The 23,724-nt window shown below is 35.5% G+C and overlaps 1 protein-coding gene and 1 long non-coding RNA gene across 5 annotated transcripts; both read right to left on the bottom strand.

Moving 5' to 3' along the window:
• Nucleotide 1: 1 nt before the first annotated feature.
• On the bottom strand, nucleotides 2-4,151 carry LOC141659363 (uncharacterized). The gene is made up of 4 exons (XM_074466194.1): nucleotides 3,298-4,151; nucleotides 1,685-1,730; nucleotides 402-1,270; nucleotides 2-298 (listed from the first exon to the last, which is right to left on the bottom strand). Exons 1-4 carry the CDS (start codon nucleotides 4,060-4,062, stop codon nucleotides 287-289), a joined length of 1,692 nt encoding a protein of 563 aa, XP_074322295.1. The 5' UTR covers nucleotides 4,063-4,151; the 3' UTR covers nucleotides 2-286.
• Nucleotides 4,152-5,001: 850 nt separating this feature from the next.
• On the bottom strand, nucleotides 5,002-12,560 carry LOC141659353 (uncharacterized). 4 transcript variants are annotated; one of them, XR_012549729.1, is made up of 7 exons: nucleotides 12,402-12,560; nucleotides 10,886-11,708; nucleotides 10,524-10,665; nucleotides 10,238-10,333; nucleotides 7,151-7,775; nucleotides 5,468-5,908; nucleotides 5,002-5,324 (listed from the first exon to the last, which is right to left on the bottom strand). It is a non-coding gene; the product is annotated as an uncharacterized LOC141659353 (long non-coding RNA). The 4 variants fall into 4 exon arrangements; XR_012549730.1 differs by lacking the exon at nucleotides 10,238-10,333 and having other exon boundaries at nucleotides 7,151-7,334; nucleotides 7,408-7,775; XR_012549731.1 differs by lacking the exon at nucleotides 10,238-10,333 and having other exon boundaries at nucleotides 7,151-7,295; nucleotides 7,408-7,775.
• Nucleotides 12,561-23,724: the final 11,164 nt, after the last annotated feature.

The raw sequence follows: 23,724 nt of genomic DNA, 5'->3' as shown, positions 1-23,724 counted from the left end.
CGATATGTAAGAATATTAAACATTTAAGAAAGATGGCTTGAGATTGTAACAAGACAACAAATCAAGAATCACATAAGTTTGATCCTTTAGTAAGGAATCCAGATTCATCAGCTAGAATTGGAGTACAACCTAAGTTGATAATAAGCTCAGTAATCCACAAAGGACCCTCATCTCCAAATATTAAAATCAATACTAGTTAGCATCTTCCTAGTTGAACATACTCCTCTAGTGGAGGGTAGATATTATACGCTTGAGGATAGCCAAGCTGCTCTGCTCATTCTTCCAGTTAGACATACTCCTATAGAAAACAAACAAACAAACAAACAAACATCATGCTTTTTATAAAAAGATTATAAACATATGTATCTAATTCTTAAATATTAAGAAAAAAGTATATATACCCCATCATGTCCACCAGGAAAATGTGGAACCCTATCTTTTCTTGACTTGTTATCCTTGCCTTTTCTGTGATGCGAAGATCCCGCGCCGCCTCGAGATGAAGTCCATTTTGTAAGATTTTGGCTTATGTAAGACCTGAATACGCGGCTTGGTAGTACATATGTGAATTCACAATGTTCCAACATGATCAATCCAACAAATCCACCACGCTTATCAAACACGGGGCTGCCATAGCAATCCTGATCTAAATAGATATCCTGATTGACACTGAATCCATGAACTTCAATGAGCGGTAATTTTGGATGTAAATGGCTCAATTTCCTCCGCCCTTCCCCCATGTCTTCAACAATCCCCCCAATAGTTCTAAAAGACGGTGTTTGTAAGAACGCATTTTCCCTAATTTCAACTACTTCTCCCGCAAGAGCATTACCAATCGTCTTCCTGCTACTAGGTCGTGGAAAAACCACCGACTCAAACGGGAAGGAAACCTTTCCGGTAATGTTTGAAAAAGCAATATTAATGCTGTGAATCCACGAGAACAGTGGATCTCCCTCCTCAATAGGGGGGAAATCTTGTCCAATATCAATGAACCCAAATATCTCATCTTCTTCACGAGGATCAATGACCAAAACACTTATATCAAACGAAAAATTTACGTTCAAAACCGTTGCTCGCCTAAACTCATTGGAATTTCTTGAACGAACGACAACTTCTGTATGGTTAGCAGGAGTTACCATGGCAGTAGTAATTATCACCCCTTCTGGCCTAATGCATAGACCACCTCCGATAATATGCTGCATGCTTGGTACTTCTGTCGAGATCACGTACACAGCATCTAATTCATTGATCTCTCTGCTTCTCCTAGCCATACCTGCGTGTTGATTCAAGTGGTTATGGAGGAATGAGGATAAAATATCTAACGGTTGATTGACTTCAAATATTATGAACATTAAATCATATTTTCACATCGAAAATGCACATTAAGCCATTATAGGAAATGTAGTTTTCGGGGTTAACAGGAGGAGAACAAAAAATACCTATCAATACTAAAACATGAGTTCTTCTTTCTTTACTAAAGGAAGACTATCACTTCTTACTTTATTTCAGCCATTATTTTCCCATGTCGAAATTGAGCATTTAAGGAAGGAATGGTTTACAAATTAAAGGAACTAGACAGATGGTTGATTTAGTAGTGGCAGAACAGGAAGAAATGGTATCACGTGAGATCTCTATGCATGTTCTTCTGAATAATGTTATAGTAAAATAGTGCGAGCATTGTACTAACCTCGCAAATCATTTGAGTGTCTAGCCATTTCCAGTTCTGCATTTAACTGCAAAGGGTACCAAGTGAATAGATCAGTATACCTTTTTGGAGGCGATAAAACAGGTAGTTTGTAAACAAGCATATTTGAGGCAAATATATCCTCCCCATACTTTTAAATTTTACCAAAAATGTAAAAATCAATTGTGCTAGGCAATTGTTTATTGATGGTGAGTGAGGCTGTTATATTCTGTTACATACTATTAAGCAGGGAAAGTTAATTATCGCACTGTTGGGTTTGAAAAGTCACTAGGCAGAAGTACTTAGTTTTTCAGAATTCGATTTTCTTCAAAGCCAAATATCTTGCATGGTATTATGTTCTGGAGTCCAAGCAATTCTTTCAAAAATGTTCAAATTCATAACAAAGCAAATTTATGAACAATGGTACAGTGATTTTCAAATACATGCTCATGAGGTTAGATTTTAATATTTGTTTTGAATATAATACTGTGACAAGTCAAAGGTCATGATGGCTTCTTTAATTTCTAAAATTCACTATCATTCATGAACATAATACAAAGAAATTACTATTAATTTTGAACTGGGATTACAGCTTCTAGACAAAGTACTTGATGCTAGTTTATACATATCATAATATGATGCCTCTTTTATTCCTAACAGGTACCGTCACGGTACCGTCACGCAGGACATCAAATTATTGGTGTCATTAGGTCGTATAAGGGAATCATCACTGATGAGTAAACGTGAAAATACAAGGTTGAATGAAATAGAAATATTTCATGATCATGTCGTGAAAATCGTGATGTCAAGATCAAGATACGTGAGACAGACTGACTCCTCACAGATAAAGTAACAGTAGCAGAAGACATCATCATACATATTTTTTACACACTTAGAAATAAAAGTGACCTGAATACCTTCCAGTACCACTAGGCTTAGATTTTGCTCGATCAGTTAGTTTTTATAGGACTCAAATAGTACATTACTAGATTTGAATATAATACGGACTATTGCAAACTTCATTCAAATAATACCAGTAGCTTCGAACCATCGAATATGATGTGAATATAAATAGCTTACAAGTTCTAAATTATTGTACTAGTGTTGATAATTAAGAATGTTAGTGGTATATTTGTAATTATAACAAAAATGTAATCAGATACTATATATATATATACAAATATTTCCCATATATCTTTCAAAAGAATGAGACTTAAAACAGGTAAAGCACGTAAGTTGACTTGGTATAAGTAGATTAATAGTAAGATATATTTGAACCACAAAAAGAGTAGTAATTGTCACATATTGATTGAATATAATTCGCACAACTCAAGTTGGACTCCGGTATCATAACATAGAGTACTAGTATGTTTAAGATTCAGCTTGAATAAACACAATACAAGCAATGTGTCATATTTTTGCGCTGATTGGGGTCGAATTGACAAACTTATTAACCCTACCAGTATTGCATGCCATATCTCTTCTATTTTTCTTCAACTTAAACTTTGCTACACCTAATTACTTAAGTTAGAGGACACCATGATTATAACTTGTGTACTGCATTTGTCAATTACTAAAAACAACACATTATATAAATCAAGAATAAGTAAATATACCCCGACGTCATATCCACGAGCTGCTGAAGGCCGGGTCCCCGTTATAAAATCCAGATAAGACTTGATCATGTTGCTTGGTAGAATATAATTCATTTCACGATACTTAAACAGGATCAACCCCACAAATTTACCACCCATGTCAAATACCGGGCTGCCATATCCCTTAGTACAAAGAAACCCATGGACTTCGATCACCGGTAATTCTGGATGTAAAGAACATATTTCCGATCTACGAGGATTGCTCTCGATAACTCCTCCAATAGTTCGAAAAGACCGTGTTTCTGAATATTCGTTTTGCCTCAAATCAAACAAATCATCTTCAACAGTAGTATCAACAGTAGTACTACTATCAAATGAAGGAAAAATTGCACCTTCAAATGGAAAGGAGGCATTTCCGGTGATGAATGAAAAAACAATGGGATTATTGTGAATCCACGAAAAAAATCCATCTCCCTCCTCAATCGAGAGATTATCTGCAATATTAAGATAGTTGAACACCTCGTCTTCTTCCACATCTTGAATGCTTAGAAAAGCTATACCAAAACACGATTTCACGTGTAGAACATCTGCTGGCCTAAATTCAGTGGAATACCTGGATCGAACCCTAACTCGTTCAAGATTAGCTGGAGTTAACGTTGCGGTGGTGATTATCCATCCTTGTGAGTTGATACAAAGACCACCCCCAATTCTAGGAACCTCATCTCCATAGATTTCTGTCATCACCACATACCCAACATTCAAACCTTTAATCATTTCACTAGCCATATTTGGACCAAAGAATCAACGAGTAGTGTATTCTTTCTTCTGCTTCTCAAACTTGTCGGCTTTTCTCAAACATGTTACTGTTTCTCAAACCTAACATTCTATAAACATTTTACTTTACTTATATTTTCCTAAATTCTCTTATCTACTTCTATTAAATATGTTCCTCTACTTATCTGCTATTAATATTCCACTTGTCTTAATTAAGTTAACGAGCTTATTTTTTAAAATAAAATTCTTTCTTCTTTTTTTTTTTTTGTGTTCATGTAAGATAATTTTATATTATAAGATTTCAAAGTAAACAAAAACGATTAAAATCATGAAATATCTAGTAAAATTAATTCTATATTTTTAAGTGTCAATTGATACTTAAAGATACATCACACGATTAAAAAAGGTTTTGACTAAATAAAATGATGGCAATTTTGAGTTATATATAAATTTATTTGATTTTTTTTTGAGCAACCCATAGTAGGATATAAGAAAGAGTATAATTTTTTGATCGAATTTGTGTACATAATTACCAAAATAAAATAAATATAAATGCTTAATTCATTTAGATTTGTGTCATATCCTAATCTTTATATTTTGGTCTTATATCATTTATTTAAATTTGTGTCATAATTATTACCAGATATTATGTCTTGGTCTTATATTGTGGTGGTATTATATACCGGATATTTCCCTTCTATTTTGGCTTAAATTTTAGAATTTCTGATTTTAAATCAAATGTAAATCTAGATAATTCTGAATTTGAAGATGAAGTGTAAAGAAGTCAAAATCCATTTGAGTTTTTGTGAACCTATGCATCAAATTAAAGTACACAGGTTAGGACCAGAACATCTTCAAAAGATCTGAAAAAAAAATGGATCATTCATGTTCTATATTCCAATTATCAATTTGAATGTGGATATTGGCAATCTGATTATAAATGCAAAGGGATTTCAAAATAGGTATCAATTTTTATTGGAAAGCAGAGCCAAACATATACAAATTTCAGACTGAAGTGTGTTTTGCAGTGTTCGTAATAGCTAGTACATGGGAATTTTTTTGTGTAGGTATAGAACATCTGAGTCTGAAATGAGGTATTTTGGTATTTTTCATTACGCTTATATCTCCAAGTTCTGTGCATAGATTCGTTCAAGAAAACCTTTATGAACAAAAACTGCCTTGTCCTGGATACCATCTTTCTCCGCAAATACTTCCCATTTAGATATTTCTAAATGGATTGGTACCATCTCCGTACGAGAAGACCGTCATCCAACCTATACAAAAGAAGTAAAAGGACCAGATTAAATGGCCATTCTAACTGCTTAAAAGTCCAACCAAATGAAACAATAATATTCATTTGGCCATTTTAATTATCAACTTCAGAGTTCGGTTGTCACGGTTACGGAATTTGAAATACCTTTGCTGTGTTGGATTATACATTGTTGCAATCTGGGAGTATAATGACCAACCACACTGGCAGGTGGAACCTGAATGGCTTTTTCAGGCCCAATTCCATATATTTTTGTTGAGGCAATTCTGAGATCTTCGACATCGGAGAGTTTTTATCGAGAAACCAACAACCAGAAGTGCCTAGCCGTGTGTAGACCGAAATGGACTCGCGAAGCTGGTAAACGTTTGGCTAAGATCCTTTCTGAAAGCTCGAGAGTACCAAATGAATTTCTGACATGAAGAAAGGTTCACCTGTCTAGAGTTCTCAATACAAGGTTCAACTCGATTCAAAGAAGTCTAAGCTTTTACGAGTGAATGGGTTGTGAAATTCCACTACTGTTCCCTCTTTATGGTCCAAGTTAGCAATGAATGGAGCACATATTCCTGGACCATCTGCATATATATCAACCTAAAAAAATGGCTTTAGTAACAGAAATAATACAACTCACTAAGAATTGAGACCAGAATTGAGATGCTAGTACTGATTTTGAGTTAGACTGCATATTACTATTATCTATTAAACAAAGCTCCCAAGTTGCTTGCTGCACATAGGATCAAAGAAAAGCTCCTAAAACACATCGAGACATTCCGCATTGTTAAAGTGAGAAAGTTCGAATGCCTAGTCTCCTAGATAGCCAAAAGTCAACAGCAAATGTGTACAAGAAGTAGCAAACAACTGGGGCAGGGATTTAGTCGTTTACTACAAGTCGGCCTGCGTGATTGTCTTAGCCTACATCACTAACTTGGGAATAAGTGCCATCATTAAAACCAAGATTGGAGTCACTAATAACAAAATTTGAATAGGAAACATATAAACAGTAATGACTACGAAGATGAGAGGTGAAGTAAAAATTGCAGTTTGACGATAATTATATTTGTGTAGGACATGAGCACGAAGAAAGGACAGGCATTCTACATTATACTACAAGGAACAAGCTATTGTTTACACTTGTGGAATGAGAAGGGGGAAAAATGACAAGTACGCATAATGTACACGAATTAGTCTTAGTTTATTCCATTCTACCTCATTCTGTTCCTTCTAACCAAATGGAAACACTGCAAATAGGAAATGCTTATATACTGTAACTGTGAGTGTGGATAACTGTGAGACAGAGAGGGTGGGAAGAATCGGGTGATTGTGGACGTAGGGTCATTGGGCTATAAGATGAGAAATTCTGACTATCAATGAGGGTGTATTTCTAAGACGCCATATTGTAAATTGTAAGATGGGAAAGGTTCCATTAAAATGACAAAACTTGAATGTCCATTAACAGAAAATACTAGCTAGACAGCCCAGACTCAATAAAGATAAGATGATAAAAATTTCCCCTTGGAAACTATTACAGCAGACACTTATGGTGTCTGTTAGTTGGGCGGAATGGAAAGTATTGTTAACAAATATCTGAATTCGAGGTAAGAGTTGGGTTTTGAAAAAATAAAAGATTTAGTTCTGTTACTTTTATAGGTTGGGAGATACAGGAGTTCTATATTCTAACCTGTAACAGATATATTATAATGAGAATTTATTAATTTATAGTACTTAACCTCTCAGTTAATTTACTTAGCTTGCTCTGAACTTGACTGGCTAAACTACTACATGTGAAAGTCTTCCCAAATGCAAGTACGAACATGACGGTTTATAAAGACTTACTGTAGATTTTTAGAAGCACTGTACACCTCTTGTAAAAGTCCAAAAGAAAGTATGGTCCGGGCATTCTTCAGCAGAGCACTCTCGTACAACTTAAGAGCTCTATCCAATTCCCAGAGATGTCCTCCATTTTGAGAGATTTAACAAACTCGAATGCCAGAAAAATAATTACATTGTAATGAAGAAACTGAGACCACATTAATCACATCACAGACAAAAAACATGAGTGGGTAATTCTTTGTCAATGTTTGAAAACTAACCATACTCATCAATACGAGCATCATAATCATAACTTGTTGTAAAAAAATGCGCCAGAAGTACGCCCAAGTTTGTCCCACCAGGAAAGTAGGTCCAACACACAAGAGTAAATGACAGTTGAGTAAATGCTTATCACATGTTTTAACAATTAAAACTGGTGACAAGATAACATCATCCAGGTGTCCTTAGTGAGAGGAAAAAAACTGGTGTATGAATTTTTATATTATAGAGATTTCAAAAAATTAAAGATACAGTATAATACGTAGCATATACCAGTTAAGCACTCTTCCTCCTTTCTGGAAAAAAGTGCAGTAGCATAAGCAATATCTTCAGCGGGCCTATGAGAACTGCAATTCCAAAAGTTTTGATCCTGAAAGTTTAAATATAAAAATGCAATTACTACAGAAAGGCACATACACCACACACACACACATTCATGATACATAGTAACATTATATCATATTATTTATAGCATCATAAGGGATAGCAAAAAGATTTGTACCAAAGTGAATAGATCAATAGACCTTTTAGGGTGCGATAAAACAGGTAGTTCGTAAACAAGCATATTTGAGGCAAATATGTTCTCCCCATACTTTTAGGTTTTAACCAAAAATGTAAAAAATAAATTGTGCTAGGCAATTGTTTATTGATGGTGAGGCTGCTATATTCTGTTACACACGGCAATGATGGTCCTACCCGCTCAATTCACTGGTAAAAATTAAGTATCGCACTGGTGGGTTAGAAAAGTCACTAGGCAGAAGTACTTGTTTTCCAGAATTCGATTTTCTTCAAAGCCAAACATCTTGCATGGTATTATGTTCTAGAGTCCAAGCAATTCTTTCAAAGATGTCCAAATTCATAACAAATCAAATTTATGTAGTCGATCAATGGTACAGTGACTTCCAAATACAGGTTTGTGAGCAAGTCAAAGGTCATGCTGGCTTCTTTAATTTCTTAAATTTACTATCAGTCGTGAACATAATACAAAGAAAATACTATTAATTTTGAACTGGGATTACAGCTTTGAGACAAAGTACTTCATGGCAGTATATACATACTATCATGATGTCTCTTTTATTCTTAAAAGGGAGGACATCAAATTAATGGTTCCATTAGGTTGCATAAGGGAATCGTACTGATGAGCAAACGTGAAAAGATAAGGTTGTATGCACACAGAAATAATTCATGATTATGTCTTTAAAGTCGTGATGTCAAGAACAAGATACATGAGACTGACTCCTCACAGATAAAGTAACAGCAGCAGAAGACATCAGGCATATTTTTTACAGACACCCACTAAGAAGTAAAAATGACCTGAATACCTTCGAGAACCACTACGCTTAGATTCTACTCGATCAGTTTTTATAGGACTCTAATAGTATAATAGTACAGTACTAGATTTGAATATAATACAGACTATTGCAAACTTCATTCAAATAATACCAGCAGCTTTGAACCATCGAATATGATCTGAATATAAGTAGCTTACAAGTTCTAAATTATTGTACTTGTGTTGATAATTAAGAATGTTAGTAGTATATTTTGTAATTATACCAAAAAGGTAATCAGATACGATATATGTAAATATTTCCCATATATCTGTTAAAAGAATTCTGTACATCAGATAATAAACAGGTAATACAGGTAAGTTGACTTCGTATACGTAGATTAGCATTAAGATATGTTTGAACCACAAAAGGAGTAGTAATTGTCACATATCAGTCGTATATAGTTTGCAGAACTCAAATAATTTTACGAGCAAAGCCCTTTGCTCATATTCAAATCTGGTATCATAATATAGAGTACTTGTATGTTTAGGATTCAGCTTGAATAAACACAAATACAAGTAATGTGCCATATTTTCGTGCCGATTTGGGTCGAACACCAAGCTACTTGACAAACTTATTAACCCTACAGTATTGCAGTAAGCCATACTTGTCTATTTTTCTTTCTTAAGATTTGTATCGACTAATATACTCATTACTCACTCACAAATCCTCCAATAAGACTTGAATCCTGAACCTTTTGTAAAGGTAGGAACAAGAGATTAGATACTCACAAAGACAGATACTAGGCTCAAAAAGCCTTGAATCATCAACTTTCCTCAATCTTTTGACAGTAAAGGAATTTTCAAATGCACACACATCTTGAACTTTAACCTTCCTAGACCTCTTTGGAAGGTGGGTATATAACTACCTAAGTTGGAGGACATGGTGATTATAACCTATGCAGTAGATTTATCAATTAAACATCTTAAACTAAGTTCCTCTTTAACTTTTATATATGTCACATACCTCACTTGCCTCTATTCCCATTGTGTAAAAAGAGTAATTAAAGTGCATACAGTCATTAAAATCTATTAACTTGTGACTCTTTTTTAGATTTGATTGGTTACCAACTATTAAGAACCCCATATTTACATATTTTAAAAAATTGTTTATGTTTGACGCATCCAAATCAGGAAGCAACATTTATTGGGCTGATTTTAAATGGACGGCCGCATATTGAACAAATCTGTTTTACTCCCTATTTCTGGATGATATGATGAAATAAAATAAATTTAATGGACTACAGAGTAGAGGACTAAAAATGTTTCTACAGCTTGTCATAATATAAACGGTTTTACAATATTGATCATATCTCAGACATATATTCATGTCCGAGTATAGGAGATTGTTCTTAGTGTTTGAATCAGTTTCTGAAAGTACTGCTAAGTCATGATGGTGCTCAAGTTCTGGTGGTTACCGTTACTGTCTTTAGAAAGGACAGTAAGATTCTGGGTTTGAAATATTTTGGTTGAGTGCAGAAAGATTACTATTTTGGAATGCAAACCTGCTGCTACTGGTGCTTATTTGTATGGATGCCAATTCCCCGATGAGTTTGTGGTAATGCTGCCCTTCCGATGCTAATAGTTCTCTATTGGTATACCTGGTTAATTATATGGCAGGAACCTAATATAGTTCTCAATTCTTGATCTAGTGCAGCACTAGTTTAAATTCTCATTGTTTATATGCTTGTAACTTTCCCCGCAGTACATACGGGAGAATTTTTTTAAAATGTTCAGCTTAGCAAAAATAACAATTATTTGTATTGAAAACTAATATGGTAAGACACTAACCATAGGCTTTGGAGCATTTGGCTGCTTGCACATTACCCAAGGTACCCTGTATTCTGAGATGTAGCAATTTTTGCAGCCCAAGAGAGATTAGCTTTGCCTACATCGCCACATTTGGATTCAAAAGCATGTACTCATTCTCCACCTGTGCATTAAGAGAAGTTAAAACCCAAACTTTTGTACATTAAAAAACAGTTTCAAGCATCATGTTAGGCAAAGCACCAACTATACAACAAATTGAAATGTAAATGCAAATTAGAATTAGTTTAACATATGTATGACATTAAATAAAATAAGAACACAACAATCAATTCAAGTAAACTAGACAGCAAAATAAAATTAATCACTTAAATACAATTAAGTACCTCATCCCGTCGGTTACCCCAAATAGCTGCATTGTCCAGAGATGGAACACGAGGAAGAGGAGCTAACGTAGGCGATCTAGTCCATGCCCATGACCGCAGTAGGAGTACGCATCTGGTGTTCTCCTCGGATGGCTATCTTACATGACTTGCATAACACCCTAAAAAAATATGCAGGTGCTGATTCCCATGAGAAATTCCGACAACCCTCTAAAACTTGATCAATGGTAGATACATGCAATGAACCTGACTGCCTGATTGATCTGTGAATAAAACCCCGGAAAACAGCTGCAACAGATATGAATGTGTGTATCGCATGAGCTCGGGAGATGCATCATCAGGCAGTCATTTGAAGTTTTCAGTCGGCCAGCTCAACTGAACCTACCACCTATAAAACTTTTTCCAGGTGCTTTTCCAACAAACCTCCACAATAGGCTTGTCCCGCCCATTATCAAGCTGTGTAAGACCAAATGACCAAGGAGGACACTAACATCTTGAAGTGTGATGATACACACTCAGACAGGTAGGTGAAATGTATGTGTTTCAGGCCACCAACGCTCTACTAGTGCAGTGATCAAACCCCAAGCCATGACAATGCAAGAGAGCCGTGAAACACCATCAAACATCAGGTCTGAAAGAATGGGAATCATCCTCTCATATAGCTTCCAATGTCTAGCCTGGTTAGGATTAAGCCGCCATGAATTTTGAAATTCTCCAGCACCCGCCTTTCTCACAACATTGGATACGAATGGATGTAAATGTAGCACGCAAGTCTCTACTCTCTAGGTCCAGGGTCCATGGACAGCTCATCCTCAGGGTGCACACCCTAAAAACAAAACATAATTACAATGTAGTACATCTGTTGATAAGCAAATAGGTTGATTGTTTATAAACTTAGGAAAAAGCAACCGCAAAATCACTTATAATGTTATATACATGCTATAGTATGACATGATGCAGTAAAACATTTATTGACACGAAAGTATGTATGTAAAAATACAGAGTTACATATAAACACTCAGAATCATTGAATGACAAATTCAGCATATCGTATTTAAAGTGAAAAAATGTGATATATACATGTTGGTAGATAGCAAGCATATGTAGTGAAATGTAAACAAGAAGCATAGTGCAACGCTTATAGAATCCAACAGCGGCAAGTTTAAAGTGCTGTAAGTCTACCTAAGTGGATTAAGCTACCTGACAATCATCGTAAGTAATTCGTATTTAAGTTTGCAGTATAATAAGTTTAAATCAGATGCAAGTGCTATTCCGGAATATTAATATTGATTGTCTGTTAAGTATATGCGAGCTCATCATACCAACAAAATATTGGTTCTAAAAGCCATACAAGCAACAAATTAGTAATAGTAATGAATAATCCATTCAAATTAGTCTCACAAGTAAATGAATAAATTATCAAACTCTATTTTACAGTGTGATGATTTATAACATTCACAACACACATTCAAACCTAAAATTGCAACACAATCATGAATACAGATTAATATAAATATACATATTAACGTTGATGCTCGCAGAATTTGACTTCATAATTTCGTTTCCCCCTTTGCGAAGATGCATCCACTGTTGAGGCGGGTCGGGTTGAAGGAAGATGGATGAATACACCAAGTTATTTTCCCCAAAACTAATTGGAACCCCGGTACAAAATTACTAAAATCCCCTTCAATTTTAAAATCTCTTTATATCATCTTTTAAAATCCTTTTTCCAAAATCTTTTTTTGCATTCACATCAATTTTGTAAAAAAATAAGATTAATTTATATAATTGCAATGCAGTCACTTAATAAAGAGTAAATACAGTTAAACTTCTTTAAAGTAATACCAAATTTATTACTTTATCGATATTTCAGCTTTTTATATGAGGAGCTCCGACGGATGTATGAATGACAAGGTGTATGCTATGTATCGGGAGGTATTTGTGATCCGAGATGTTCTGATGAGATTGATGAGGTGTATGTGACCTTTTGTACCTTCACCAGAGGCAGGTTCTGTCGAGGTGTTTTGTTAGGGAGATTGTGCACCTATTATTGCGGTTCCCGCCGTTATTACGATTGTTGCTAAGAGGTGCTGGAGAAGGAGTGTTAGCAGTATGAGGGGCACACATAATAAATGAATTTGTCCCATAGTTGTGTTGACGGTGGGACTCCTCGTGCACGAGCATACTGCGAGCAGTTAAGAATGAAGGGAATGGATTCATGATATTGATAAAACTACATGTAGCATCAAAGATTTACGGGAGTCCATTCACGATTGAAGAACACGTTGTTGATCACTCACTGTCTCCTTAACATCTTTGAGTTGACCAGCCAACGACTTGAGGTGCTGATAATAAGAAGTGACATTAGGAAAATCCTCCATCTTAGTATGATTAAATTGATACTCAAAAATTTGCAGCGCGCACACCTTTGTTATCCTGAAACAAATCATTCACATGAAGTCAAGCATCTATGGCACAAGAACCAGGATGAATAATAGTAAGAAGAAGATCCCACGATATAGTGCTATATGATAACTCCGGTGTACGGGGCTACTCCTTCCGACGCCGCGCCTGGACCTTCGTAGCGGCTGTGGTGTAGCTGTGGTGGGGTATCTGCAAAACAACACCGGAAAGGGGGTTTGAGCCATGCGGCGCCTCCGGTGTGAGAGTAAGAGTTTACTTTGAGGAATATGAAGATAGATAAGAAATTATGGTAGTTGTGTGTCTATAGGCGTGTACGAGAATGTGTAACCCCTAAATTGTTTCCCTTTGGGGTATTTATAGCCCAAATGTAGGATTTAGGGTTTGGTACATTTAGATCAGGGCCGTTCATTTCTGGGGGCGGAGGACGCCTAGCTCGGATGGATTCGCTACACGTGTCCAGGCAGGTACCACCTTTGAGACGACCCAAAGGCGTGTTGACGCGTGTCATGCTTATCTCAGGTGTTGGTTGTTGATAGCCGTCACTATCATGTGCCCTTCCTTGGTGGGCTGTGGGGCATACCTGGGTTTGGGGGACCCCCATCGAGTCTGCTCTAGCTGGGTTGGACCCTATCTGGGAGGTGATCTTGCTCCTGTGTTGGGCCTGTGTCCGGATCCAAGATGGGAGGTGATCTTGCTCCTGGGTTAGGCCTGGGCCCGGAAATCAATCCGAGTATCGATCCCTCCACTTGATCTGGGCGAGGGGGGTCTCAGTTCTCTAACTGAGCTTGTCCTACCCTGGATCTAGGTTGGACTCTAGCTAGGTTGTCTATACCCTATCACTATAAATCCAAGAAAATACTATTACATCTAATTATTTCCAGTTGGAAGCAGAGACCGTAAGATCCGGGGGAGTCGTCACAAGATCATCCATATGATTCATCATGTTGTGGGCCATGACAACGACTTTAAATACCCAATCCCACATGTGATATTGTACATGTTGCAAATCAAGGGTAAGAAAGATGATGCCCTTAATATTGTGTATCGCTTGAGCAGGATGAAGGGTTGAGGAGAGGGGATGTGTTGTTTTGTTATTTCCATCGCCCATGGTGGTTGTTGCTTAGATAATTTGAGAGAAAAAGAAAAATTAGGCTTAGGAAGTTTGGCTCGATACCATGCTAGAATACAGGAAAAGTCCTCTGCCTTGGGATTGTATTTCATTCAATATATATAGAGTTGTATGTTACAATATCAATCTATAACTAGCATAATAACACGTGCGAGGCACGAGTCATTTTCTAGAATTTTTTTATGCATCATGCAATTATAATGTTTTTAATTGTTTTCTTATTTGTAAATGTTGTACAATGTCTAACGTATATCAAATACAAGTTGATTATTTATCAATGTGTATTATTTTCATAAAAGACAATACCAAATTACACAGCGTTTCAAATATAACTCATTAGCAAAATATATATATATATTCTTGTTTGTGTTGTATAATTTGTATTTAATGAAGGGATATAAATAGGGTAGTCAGTGTACATTTAAAACGAAACGATTATACTTAATATGTAAAATGACGTTAGTATGTTTACAAATAAAAAGTTAAAAAATAACATTTATGTTGAATACAGAGTTAACCAACAATTTTAAATTTTATTTAAATAAACTATATGTACTGGTCTATATTATTACTAAGTTCACTACTAACTTATAATTAACTTATTCAATTTAAAAAGATAAAAAATGCATAATTGAAGTCAGGATGACTTGCAATCATAATATACAATAATGTAAAATTTACACTATTATTAATATAAAAGTTGATTTTTTTGAAAAAGGTTAGTTTTTGAAATTCAAATTATGTATTTGTGGAATAATGTTAGTTTTTTATTTACAATACGGTTACCAAAGTAACATTAAGTTATGTGTGTATGTGTCAGCTTGTAAATTGTTGTATGTTACATTTCTTAGTAAATTACGATGGTTTCAATTATTTATATGCTAAATATCTGATTTATGTACATGTATAATCATTATTAACATCTAGTGAGACAAATGATTACTTAAATAACATGCATTTATAATTATTCGAAAATTAAAATTATGTAATAAATAAATTGCAATAATTTAAATATGGTATTCATATTATCATTAACAAACAATTTATATCCAGTTTTTACGCAACTGAGTATCAATCATAGTTGTAATATAAAAATAAATTATATATTATAAAGACTTATTATTGATATTTATGATTTTTATTTCAAGGATTCGAAGAAAAATTATAATTATATCGTTATTTAAACCGTTTTTAAGTTTCTTTTATTACTACTCTAATATTTCTTCATATAATAATTTCATAACAGTGTATACTATTTTCCTAAAATTAAATATTTTTCAATTTGATAAAGTTTTAAAAATATCAATTGAACTGGTTAATTCATTCATATTATTGAACACTATATATTTTTTATTTAAATAATATAAAATGCATTGAATCAAATGTTACAATATAGTATAAATATAGCTTTTATTTGAATAATTCAAAATATAAAAATAATTCAAAATATTTGTACAATATTATCTTGATAAATGAATATTATTTATATAGAAGAATTCTTTTTAAAAAGCTTTTTAAAGTGAAAAATGAAAAATAAATCGATTTAATATATCATCGTAGTTTTAAAAAATATCGTGATATCTCATATCAAATTTCGAATATTTTTAAAATCAGAACAAGTCCCAAAAATAATAATGCGCTACCAGTGAAGTTAGTAATTTTAATATAAATAATCAATTGACTTGATCTTATAAACACCTCAAACACTTTAATTTATATTAACATAAGATATTAAAAAAAATTCACATTATTGGTAAGATATTCTCGCCGAACTAGTAATTTAAATTTACTAAACGTACAATGTGACGATGTTTTTTGACGGGTCATATAGTCAAATTTCGAGTATTTTAATTACTTTTTATCATAATAAAATATTTTAAAAATATATGAGATACATTTTTAAACTAAAAAAAGATTAATAAATAAGATAATAATTCATTTATGTACTATGTCTAATTTTATATCCAGAATTTAATTCTGTAAAATTAACTGTACAAATATTCAAGTAACAATATTTAAGTAACTATCTTTTTTTACAGAATTCAAGTAACTATCTTTAAAGTTAAATAAAATATTCATTTAGCACACTTACATATTATGTGTATGATAAAAAGCACATGTGACCTTATGATGTAGTGATATGAGGTTGTATATGTGAATGAAATATATTGAATTCGATTCCCACAAAGCACATATTTTATATAAAAATTAAAAACAGGGGTAGTTTGTCTTTTCAATGAGACTTTTTAATCTCACTAATTTTATTATTATTTTTAGTTTTTTTTTATTTAACTCGAAAAATTAGAAGGGAGTCGAGACACAAGTTGCGCTCCCACCCCTTTCTGAATACAAAAGCTAAACCTATGAAAAAGAAAAACACCACTCTTAGCATTATTAGAGAGAATAATGGAAAGAATCTTGAGACGCGAGAGAACATCCAACGCTTTCGTGTCTAGTTCCCCAAAAGTAGAGAAGGCAAAGGGGATAAACGAATAACCATGGTCAGCGCAAATCCTAGAATACTTCCTTTTTTTCTTTTCCACCGCATTTAGCAACGCCACCCCAGGAGCCCATGAACTCACTCCCCCACCAACAATTGGAGAAATACCAGTCACATCCAGACATGCATCTTTACCTTGGGACCAATTGAACAACAATAGATCTGTAGGTCTGAGTTCTTGCCCAGCATCCGAAAGAAATCCCAAAGGAGCCTCCTTACGCACAGGATCGCTAACCTTGGAGCAGATATCCATCAGAATGTCGCGCACCAAATTATGCCTGAATTTCACACCTACATCACTTGAACAGTGAACTGCATGATCGCCCCACTGGTCCATCCTGTGAACATTACAACTCGGACACAAGGTGCCTTCAGTAAACAAAGGAATTGCAAACCGGTAGCACAATACCACCCGAAATTGGCGTTGGTTCATCCTCTGCCCCAACCCATCAATAGGGATGGGAACAATACCCACCTCCAGATTAAGCTGGAAATCCAGAAATAGCAGGTTAGACTTTTTACAAACACACAGTAATTTGTAAAAGCCTAATTAGAGTGCAGGTCGCGTGTTTGATAAATGATGTTAGATTGTGCATTATTTTAGAGCAGACAGTTGGGCATGAGAATGTGATTGTAAATGGAAACACATCATCTCATTTATCCAGCACACATATATAAGTGAGAGATTTTGGCATTAGGACGGCAGTGGTACAATCTAGTCACAAATTTCCCTTAGTTTCACAAATTGAGTTAACCTCAACTGATCTTAAGTTGGCACCTGACATTTCTCCATTTCTTTTATTGTTAAACATATTTTCCCAGTTCATTTATTAGCTTAATTAAAATTTTAAAGTAAATCTTGCACATTACTTTTTTGTACACAAATTGCATAGAGGACTGATTTATTAGGGGAAAAAATTTAAGTTTGCTCGAACTTACCAAGAGCTTGTCTTTTTCTAATAGGATATCGTATAAGTAAAAATTGTCCTCATATTCATGTTTTCCGTATCATCTTCATTGCCTTCGTCGTTATCAGGTCCCAAGTGGCCATCGGTATAATTCAACCTGGGTAGAATATTCGAGAACTTAAAGTCTCGTTGTCAATGTCATCAAATGAGTTGATTGCTTGTATGCTTTCCATTTTTCTTCAAGACACGTGGAGTGGGCTTTCTTAAAAATTATAACTTATGACTTAAAGTTGGAAAGCGTCATATAAGTAATATGAACATTGTAACTTATAAGTTGTTTAGGTGTTTGGATAATTTTACGTATAAGTTTTTTATAAGTTGATGGTGTGTTTGGTAAATGATAACTTATAAGTTATAATTATTTTAAAATAATATTAAAATATAAATTAAAAATTGAATTAATATTTTTAATACATGATTATAAAATAAAATGGAGAAAATTTAAAATAAGGATAGTGACGGTTGCCAAACGATGTTACTGAAGCACGGAAGTTAGCTGTTCGAGCACTAAGATACTCTTTAATAGATGGGATTTTGTATAAAAGATCTTTTGTGGTCCCTTACTTAAGGTGTCTCAGGCCTGATGAGGCACGTTTGGCTCTTAAAGAAGTACATGAAGGCATACGTGGACAACACTTGGGGGGCAGAGCATTAGCTCATAAGATAACCCGTTTAGGTTTTTATTGGCCAGAAATGATGGCTCATGCCAAGGAATATGTGAAGAAGTGTGACCGCTGTCAGAAGCATGCACCTATTGTTAGGCAACCCCCTGAGATGCTGACCTCCATCAACTCACCCATCCCCTTTGCTATGTGGGGAATGGATATACTTAGGCTTTTCCCCATGGCCACTGCACAAAGGAAGTTTTTGATTGTGGCCATTGATTATTTTACTAAGTGGATTGAAGCCAAGCCCCTGGCCAAAATCACAAATAAGCAGGTTGCACAATTCCTGTGGGAAAATATCATGTGCCGGTATGGAATTCCCCGCATCCTAGTCACTGACAATGGAACACAGTTCAACAACGAAGGATTCAAGAAATATTGTGAAGAAAATGAAATTGAGTTACGGTTCACCTCTGTGGCTCACCCGCAAGCCAATGGGCAAGCAGAAGTGGCAAATCGAATATTCCTGGATGGACTAAAGAAGAGGATCGAGAAATTGAGGAATAATTGGGTGGATGAGATACTTCCAATACTATGGGCCTATAGGACTACCTGTAGAGTCACGACCGGAGCAACTCCCTTCATGTTAGCATATGGGGCAGAAGCAGTTGTTTCCGTGGAGATATCACATTCCTCTCCCAGGATTCAAGCTTTCAATGCTGAGGAGAATGAGGAAGGGAAAAGATTAGCCCTGGATCTAATCGACGAAGTGCGAGATGAGGCACATGAGAAGATAGTAGAATATCAGAAAAAGGCTTCGTTCTACTACAATCTAAGGGTTAAGGAAAGATTCTTCAAGCAAGGAGACTTAGTCTTGAGGAAGGTGGAACCCTCTGGTGTTGGGAAAAAAGAAAAGCTTGCCCCGAATTGGGAAGGGCCGTACAAGGTTAAGAACGTTCAAGGAAGGGGAACCTACAAGTTAGAAACTATGGATGGTTTCGAAGTACCGAAAACTTGGCATGCACAAAATATGAAGGTTTACTATGTGTAAGTCAGTTGAGTACGATTCTCACTTGTCAAAATGACAAGTAGGTTTAAAAGCACCTTGAAGCTTTGCTTGCGTAGGATTTTATATTCCAGTAGAATTTACATTCTCGAGTCATTGTTATTAAGGGTCGAACCCATACTATGTAAGGTTTTGGAAAACTAGACTTCATATTATTGAGTTTGAAATTATTTCAACCTATGGATGTTTAAATTGTGATAATACCTTGTGTGGTTTTAACAAAAATCACGCGTTGATCATTGAAAGAAGAAGACTTCAAGGATTCTTTTATAAGAGTGCATGTTGCACAACTCAAAGGGCCAAGTAGTTCAAGTTTAAATGCATATTAAGTACTGGAAAGATAAAGGAGAAAGATGCGAATAAGAAAAGCAGCATAAAATAACCCCGAAGGGTAATAAGTTCTGATACAAACAAAGTTCAAACATAAGTTAAGAATAAAATTACAAAATAGAAGAACTACTCCTCCATGCGGGAGCCTTCATTCCCTTGCTCCTTATCAACACCTTCATTTTCAGCATCCTTCGTAGGAGAAGCGGGAGGAGAAGCGGTGTTAGGATCCAAGATGTGATCATCTGGCTGAGGGGAGTTGAAGAGGGCATCTATGCTGTCCTCCGTCTCAGCCTGCTCAGGACTTATAATGTCCTTAGGGTCGACTAAGCCTGGATGCCTCTCAGAAACCGCCTTCATGGCCGCATCCCATCCCTGAGTAAACTGTAGGGAATAAAGACCCTCATCATGAATCTACATGAGATTCTTAAACTTGTCGGAGTCCATGTAGTCATCGATGAGTTTTTCCTTATCACTCCTAAGTTTCACCAGCTCGGAATGAGCCTTAGCCAGCTCCTCCTTCTTCGTGTCCAGCTTCTTCTCCAGGGCTTTAGCTCTCTCCTCCCATTTCTTCATCTCCTTCTCAAACTCATCAGAGTTACCCTTCCAAGACCTAGCCTGATGGAGGGCCGCCTGAAAGTAGGTGTTACTCTGCAAAGAAACATGAGTTAACACAAGTTCATTGAAATACGAGAAAGTTGGAATTTAAAAAAGAAAGAGTAGAAAGTTACCGCAGCTTGGGCCTGAGAACCCAGAAGCTCAATAGTCTCGATGTCACTCCCCATTGTTAGTGTATACTGAAAATATTTATTTGAAGTATGTACATTTATTTCTGGCCAGTTTATTTGAGAATCATTTGAATGTTTACATGTTATCTAATATTATATATTGTGAACAATCTAGTATCAAATGGGATACAGAATATTAGATTGTTAAATACGGTTTTATAATATAATAAGGTTCACAGCACAGGTGGTGCTGGACAATCCACTGATATGGCTGTAGTATTATTTAGATTAGTTTATATTGACTAATAAATAATACTAGTATACTTTGTGTATATTGAACATGATCAAATTTAGAATTGTTCCCTTAATACTGATTAAGAAGGAGAACTAAGATTCTATGTTATTATTAATGCTTAGGTTCTTAATCCGGAAATAGTAATTGACACGTGTATATTATTTACATGCTTTGATTTATATATAAAATAATTCTTTTGAATTATATCATTATATTTTGGGTGATGGAATTATATACATGGTGGATATTATTTATTGAAGGAATCCATGTCCTGATAATATTCGGGTTAATGATGTCCCCTTGAAAGCTCAAAAAGATTTAATTATGTGAAACCCTGCAGGTGGAATTTATTCTGGCATAATTAAATAAAGGTTGAGTGGATGATCAAGGATAAAAGATATTAATTAAATAAATTATCAGTAATTTATTTAATTAATGGACATATGATATTTTAAACATGGGGAATTTAATAAGCAAATAATATTGGAACCGAATTAATTAAATTACGGTATTAGGAAAGGTAGTGCAAATATTAATTCTTTAGTGGATTGAATTAATATTTAATTACATTGGGCTAGGCTCAAGATGTAATTAGAAGGCCCAACCTAATTATCCATGGTCCCTATTGTAGCCTATATATATTTTATTCTCTTCTTGCTTGGCAATTGTGTGAAAACATATTGTAGCCACCAAGGAGCAAGAAGAGAGGATAACTTGAGAAGACGGAGGCCACACTTCGCTCAAGGGAATTTGGGAATACAATAGAAGAGCGTGGAATCAACCATTAACAAGATAATCCTCTTTTTGTAATCTTTATCGTAAAACATAGTAACACCCTAAGTCCGTGGTTCCCAACACCCATAACGATGACAGTGAAGTCATGGGGAGTGATGGAATGATACGACCAATCCTTAGCATATTTGGTGGATCCAACCACCGTGTCACTTCTCCTAAAGCCCCAGTTAGGCCTGAAGGAGTGTGCCTTAAGTGGAGGATCCACGTCATCCCCCAGCTCCACAACAGGGACGTGGGGCTTAAGGAAGGTGGGAGCATCAGGCTTGCCCTTGGGGTCCCTGTTTAGCTTGGCCCTCTTCTGGCGGCCAGATTCCCCCTCCTTGGGCCTGTTGACGTTATTAATAGCCTCACAAGCTGAAAGAAAAAGTAGAAGGAATAATAAATTTCAAAAGATAATAAAGTTACAATTAAAGGGAAGGAAAAATAACTACGCAGGTATAAATTTACCTTTATCACTGGCCTGAGAGAGACCAACTTTCTTCAAGGAAAACTCCTCTAAAAGGGTCCAGGTGTCTGTTTTCCCATCATCTGAAATTAAGGTTTGATAGGCCACCTCCTCCTCATCAATTAACCTGATGCTACCAGGACTACCATCTGATACTTTGCAAAAGGGCCCACGGAAGAGTGTGGCCCAATCACCCCCGGCCCAGGTCAGCCTAACAAACTCATCCCTCTATTTAGGATTGTTCTCGACTATGGAGTTGCTATAAAAAATATGGGGAATTTTGGGCCGTTGACGAATTAAAACCCAGCCCGGTTGACCCATGGAACTATTATAAAATTGAAAAACTTTCCTAAAGACAGCTACATAAAGAGGAATATTGTGTCTAAGATAAAGAACCATAAAACAGAGAATATTCCTCCATGCATTAGGGGGAAGTTGACAAGGGTTAATTTTTACATCTGCAAGCAGACGAGGAATAAATTTGTGAAATGGAAACCTAAGACCCGCGTTCAGGGCTCCTCGATAAATAAACAAGGTATCCCCCTCCCAGTTACATGTCCTATCCCCGGGGGCAGCTGGGGTAATCCTAAGATAGGGTGGAAGTTTATACAGGGTATTCAGGGACTCAATTCTATCCTCTAACTCATGAAAGGTGTTACCATGGTTAGACGAATCTAATTCAGATAGAGAGGGATATTCATCAGCTCTAGAGTTTATCATATCGATTAAGGAAGTATACGAAGATTGAATTTGAATGTTTGTACCTCTCTTGGAAACGTTCATCTTCCCCAAACAAGCCAAGTCACGATCCGCCATTGATATGCTTCAGATGAATGCTTGAAACCCAGAAAAAAGTTGAAAGAGGTGGAACTGCGGTGGCTGAAGTCGCCGGAAATCGCCTTCTTAAGAGAGAACTCTAAGAGAATTTTGAAAGGAAGTTTGAGAAATGAGGAGTAAAGTGAGGATTCTCACTTCTCACTTCTCTTATATAAGCGAAAAGCTCGGAATACAAGGCGTTTTTAGGCCCATATAGCCAGGCCCAACTTAAAAAGCCCATTATCAAGAAGTGTCAAAAATAATCTAGAAGCACCGATATAAACTGAAGGGTCAAAAATCGACCAGAATTTTAAAGAAAAAGTTCGATCAGAGTCCTAATTGACAAAAGGCAGGAATCCTGATCGACATTTCATTCGATTAAAAGGGTAAAAAGCCATTTAGTTCGATCAGAGTCCTGATCAACAGAGAAAAGAATCCTGATCGATATTTCATTCGATCAAAATGATAGAAATTTACTTAGTTCGATTACAGTCCTGATCGACAAAAAGCATAATCCTAATCGATATTTCATTCGATCAAAAGGGTAGAAATTCACTTAGTTCGATCAGAGTCCTGATCGAAATCGATCAGGAATCCTGATCGATTTTGCATAAACCCTGATCGAAGATACCATCGATTAGAGTGTTACTTTGAGAGCTAGTTCGATCAGAATCCTGATCGAAATTGATCAGGAATCCTGATCGATTCTGCATAAATCCTGGGTGAAGATTCCATCGACTAGAG

The sequence above is a fragment of the Apium graveolens genome, chromosome 1 (genome assembly GCF_009905375.1).
Source record: "Apium graveolens cultivar Ventura chromosome 1, ASM990537v1, whole genome shotgun sequence".
Taxonomy (NCBI): Eukaryota; Viridiplantae; Streptophyta; class Magnoliopsida; order Apiales; family Apiaceae; genus Apium; species Apium graveolens.
This window is presented reverse-complemented; position numbering and strand designations above follow the sequence as displayed.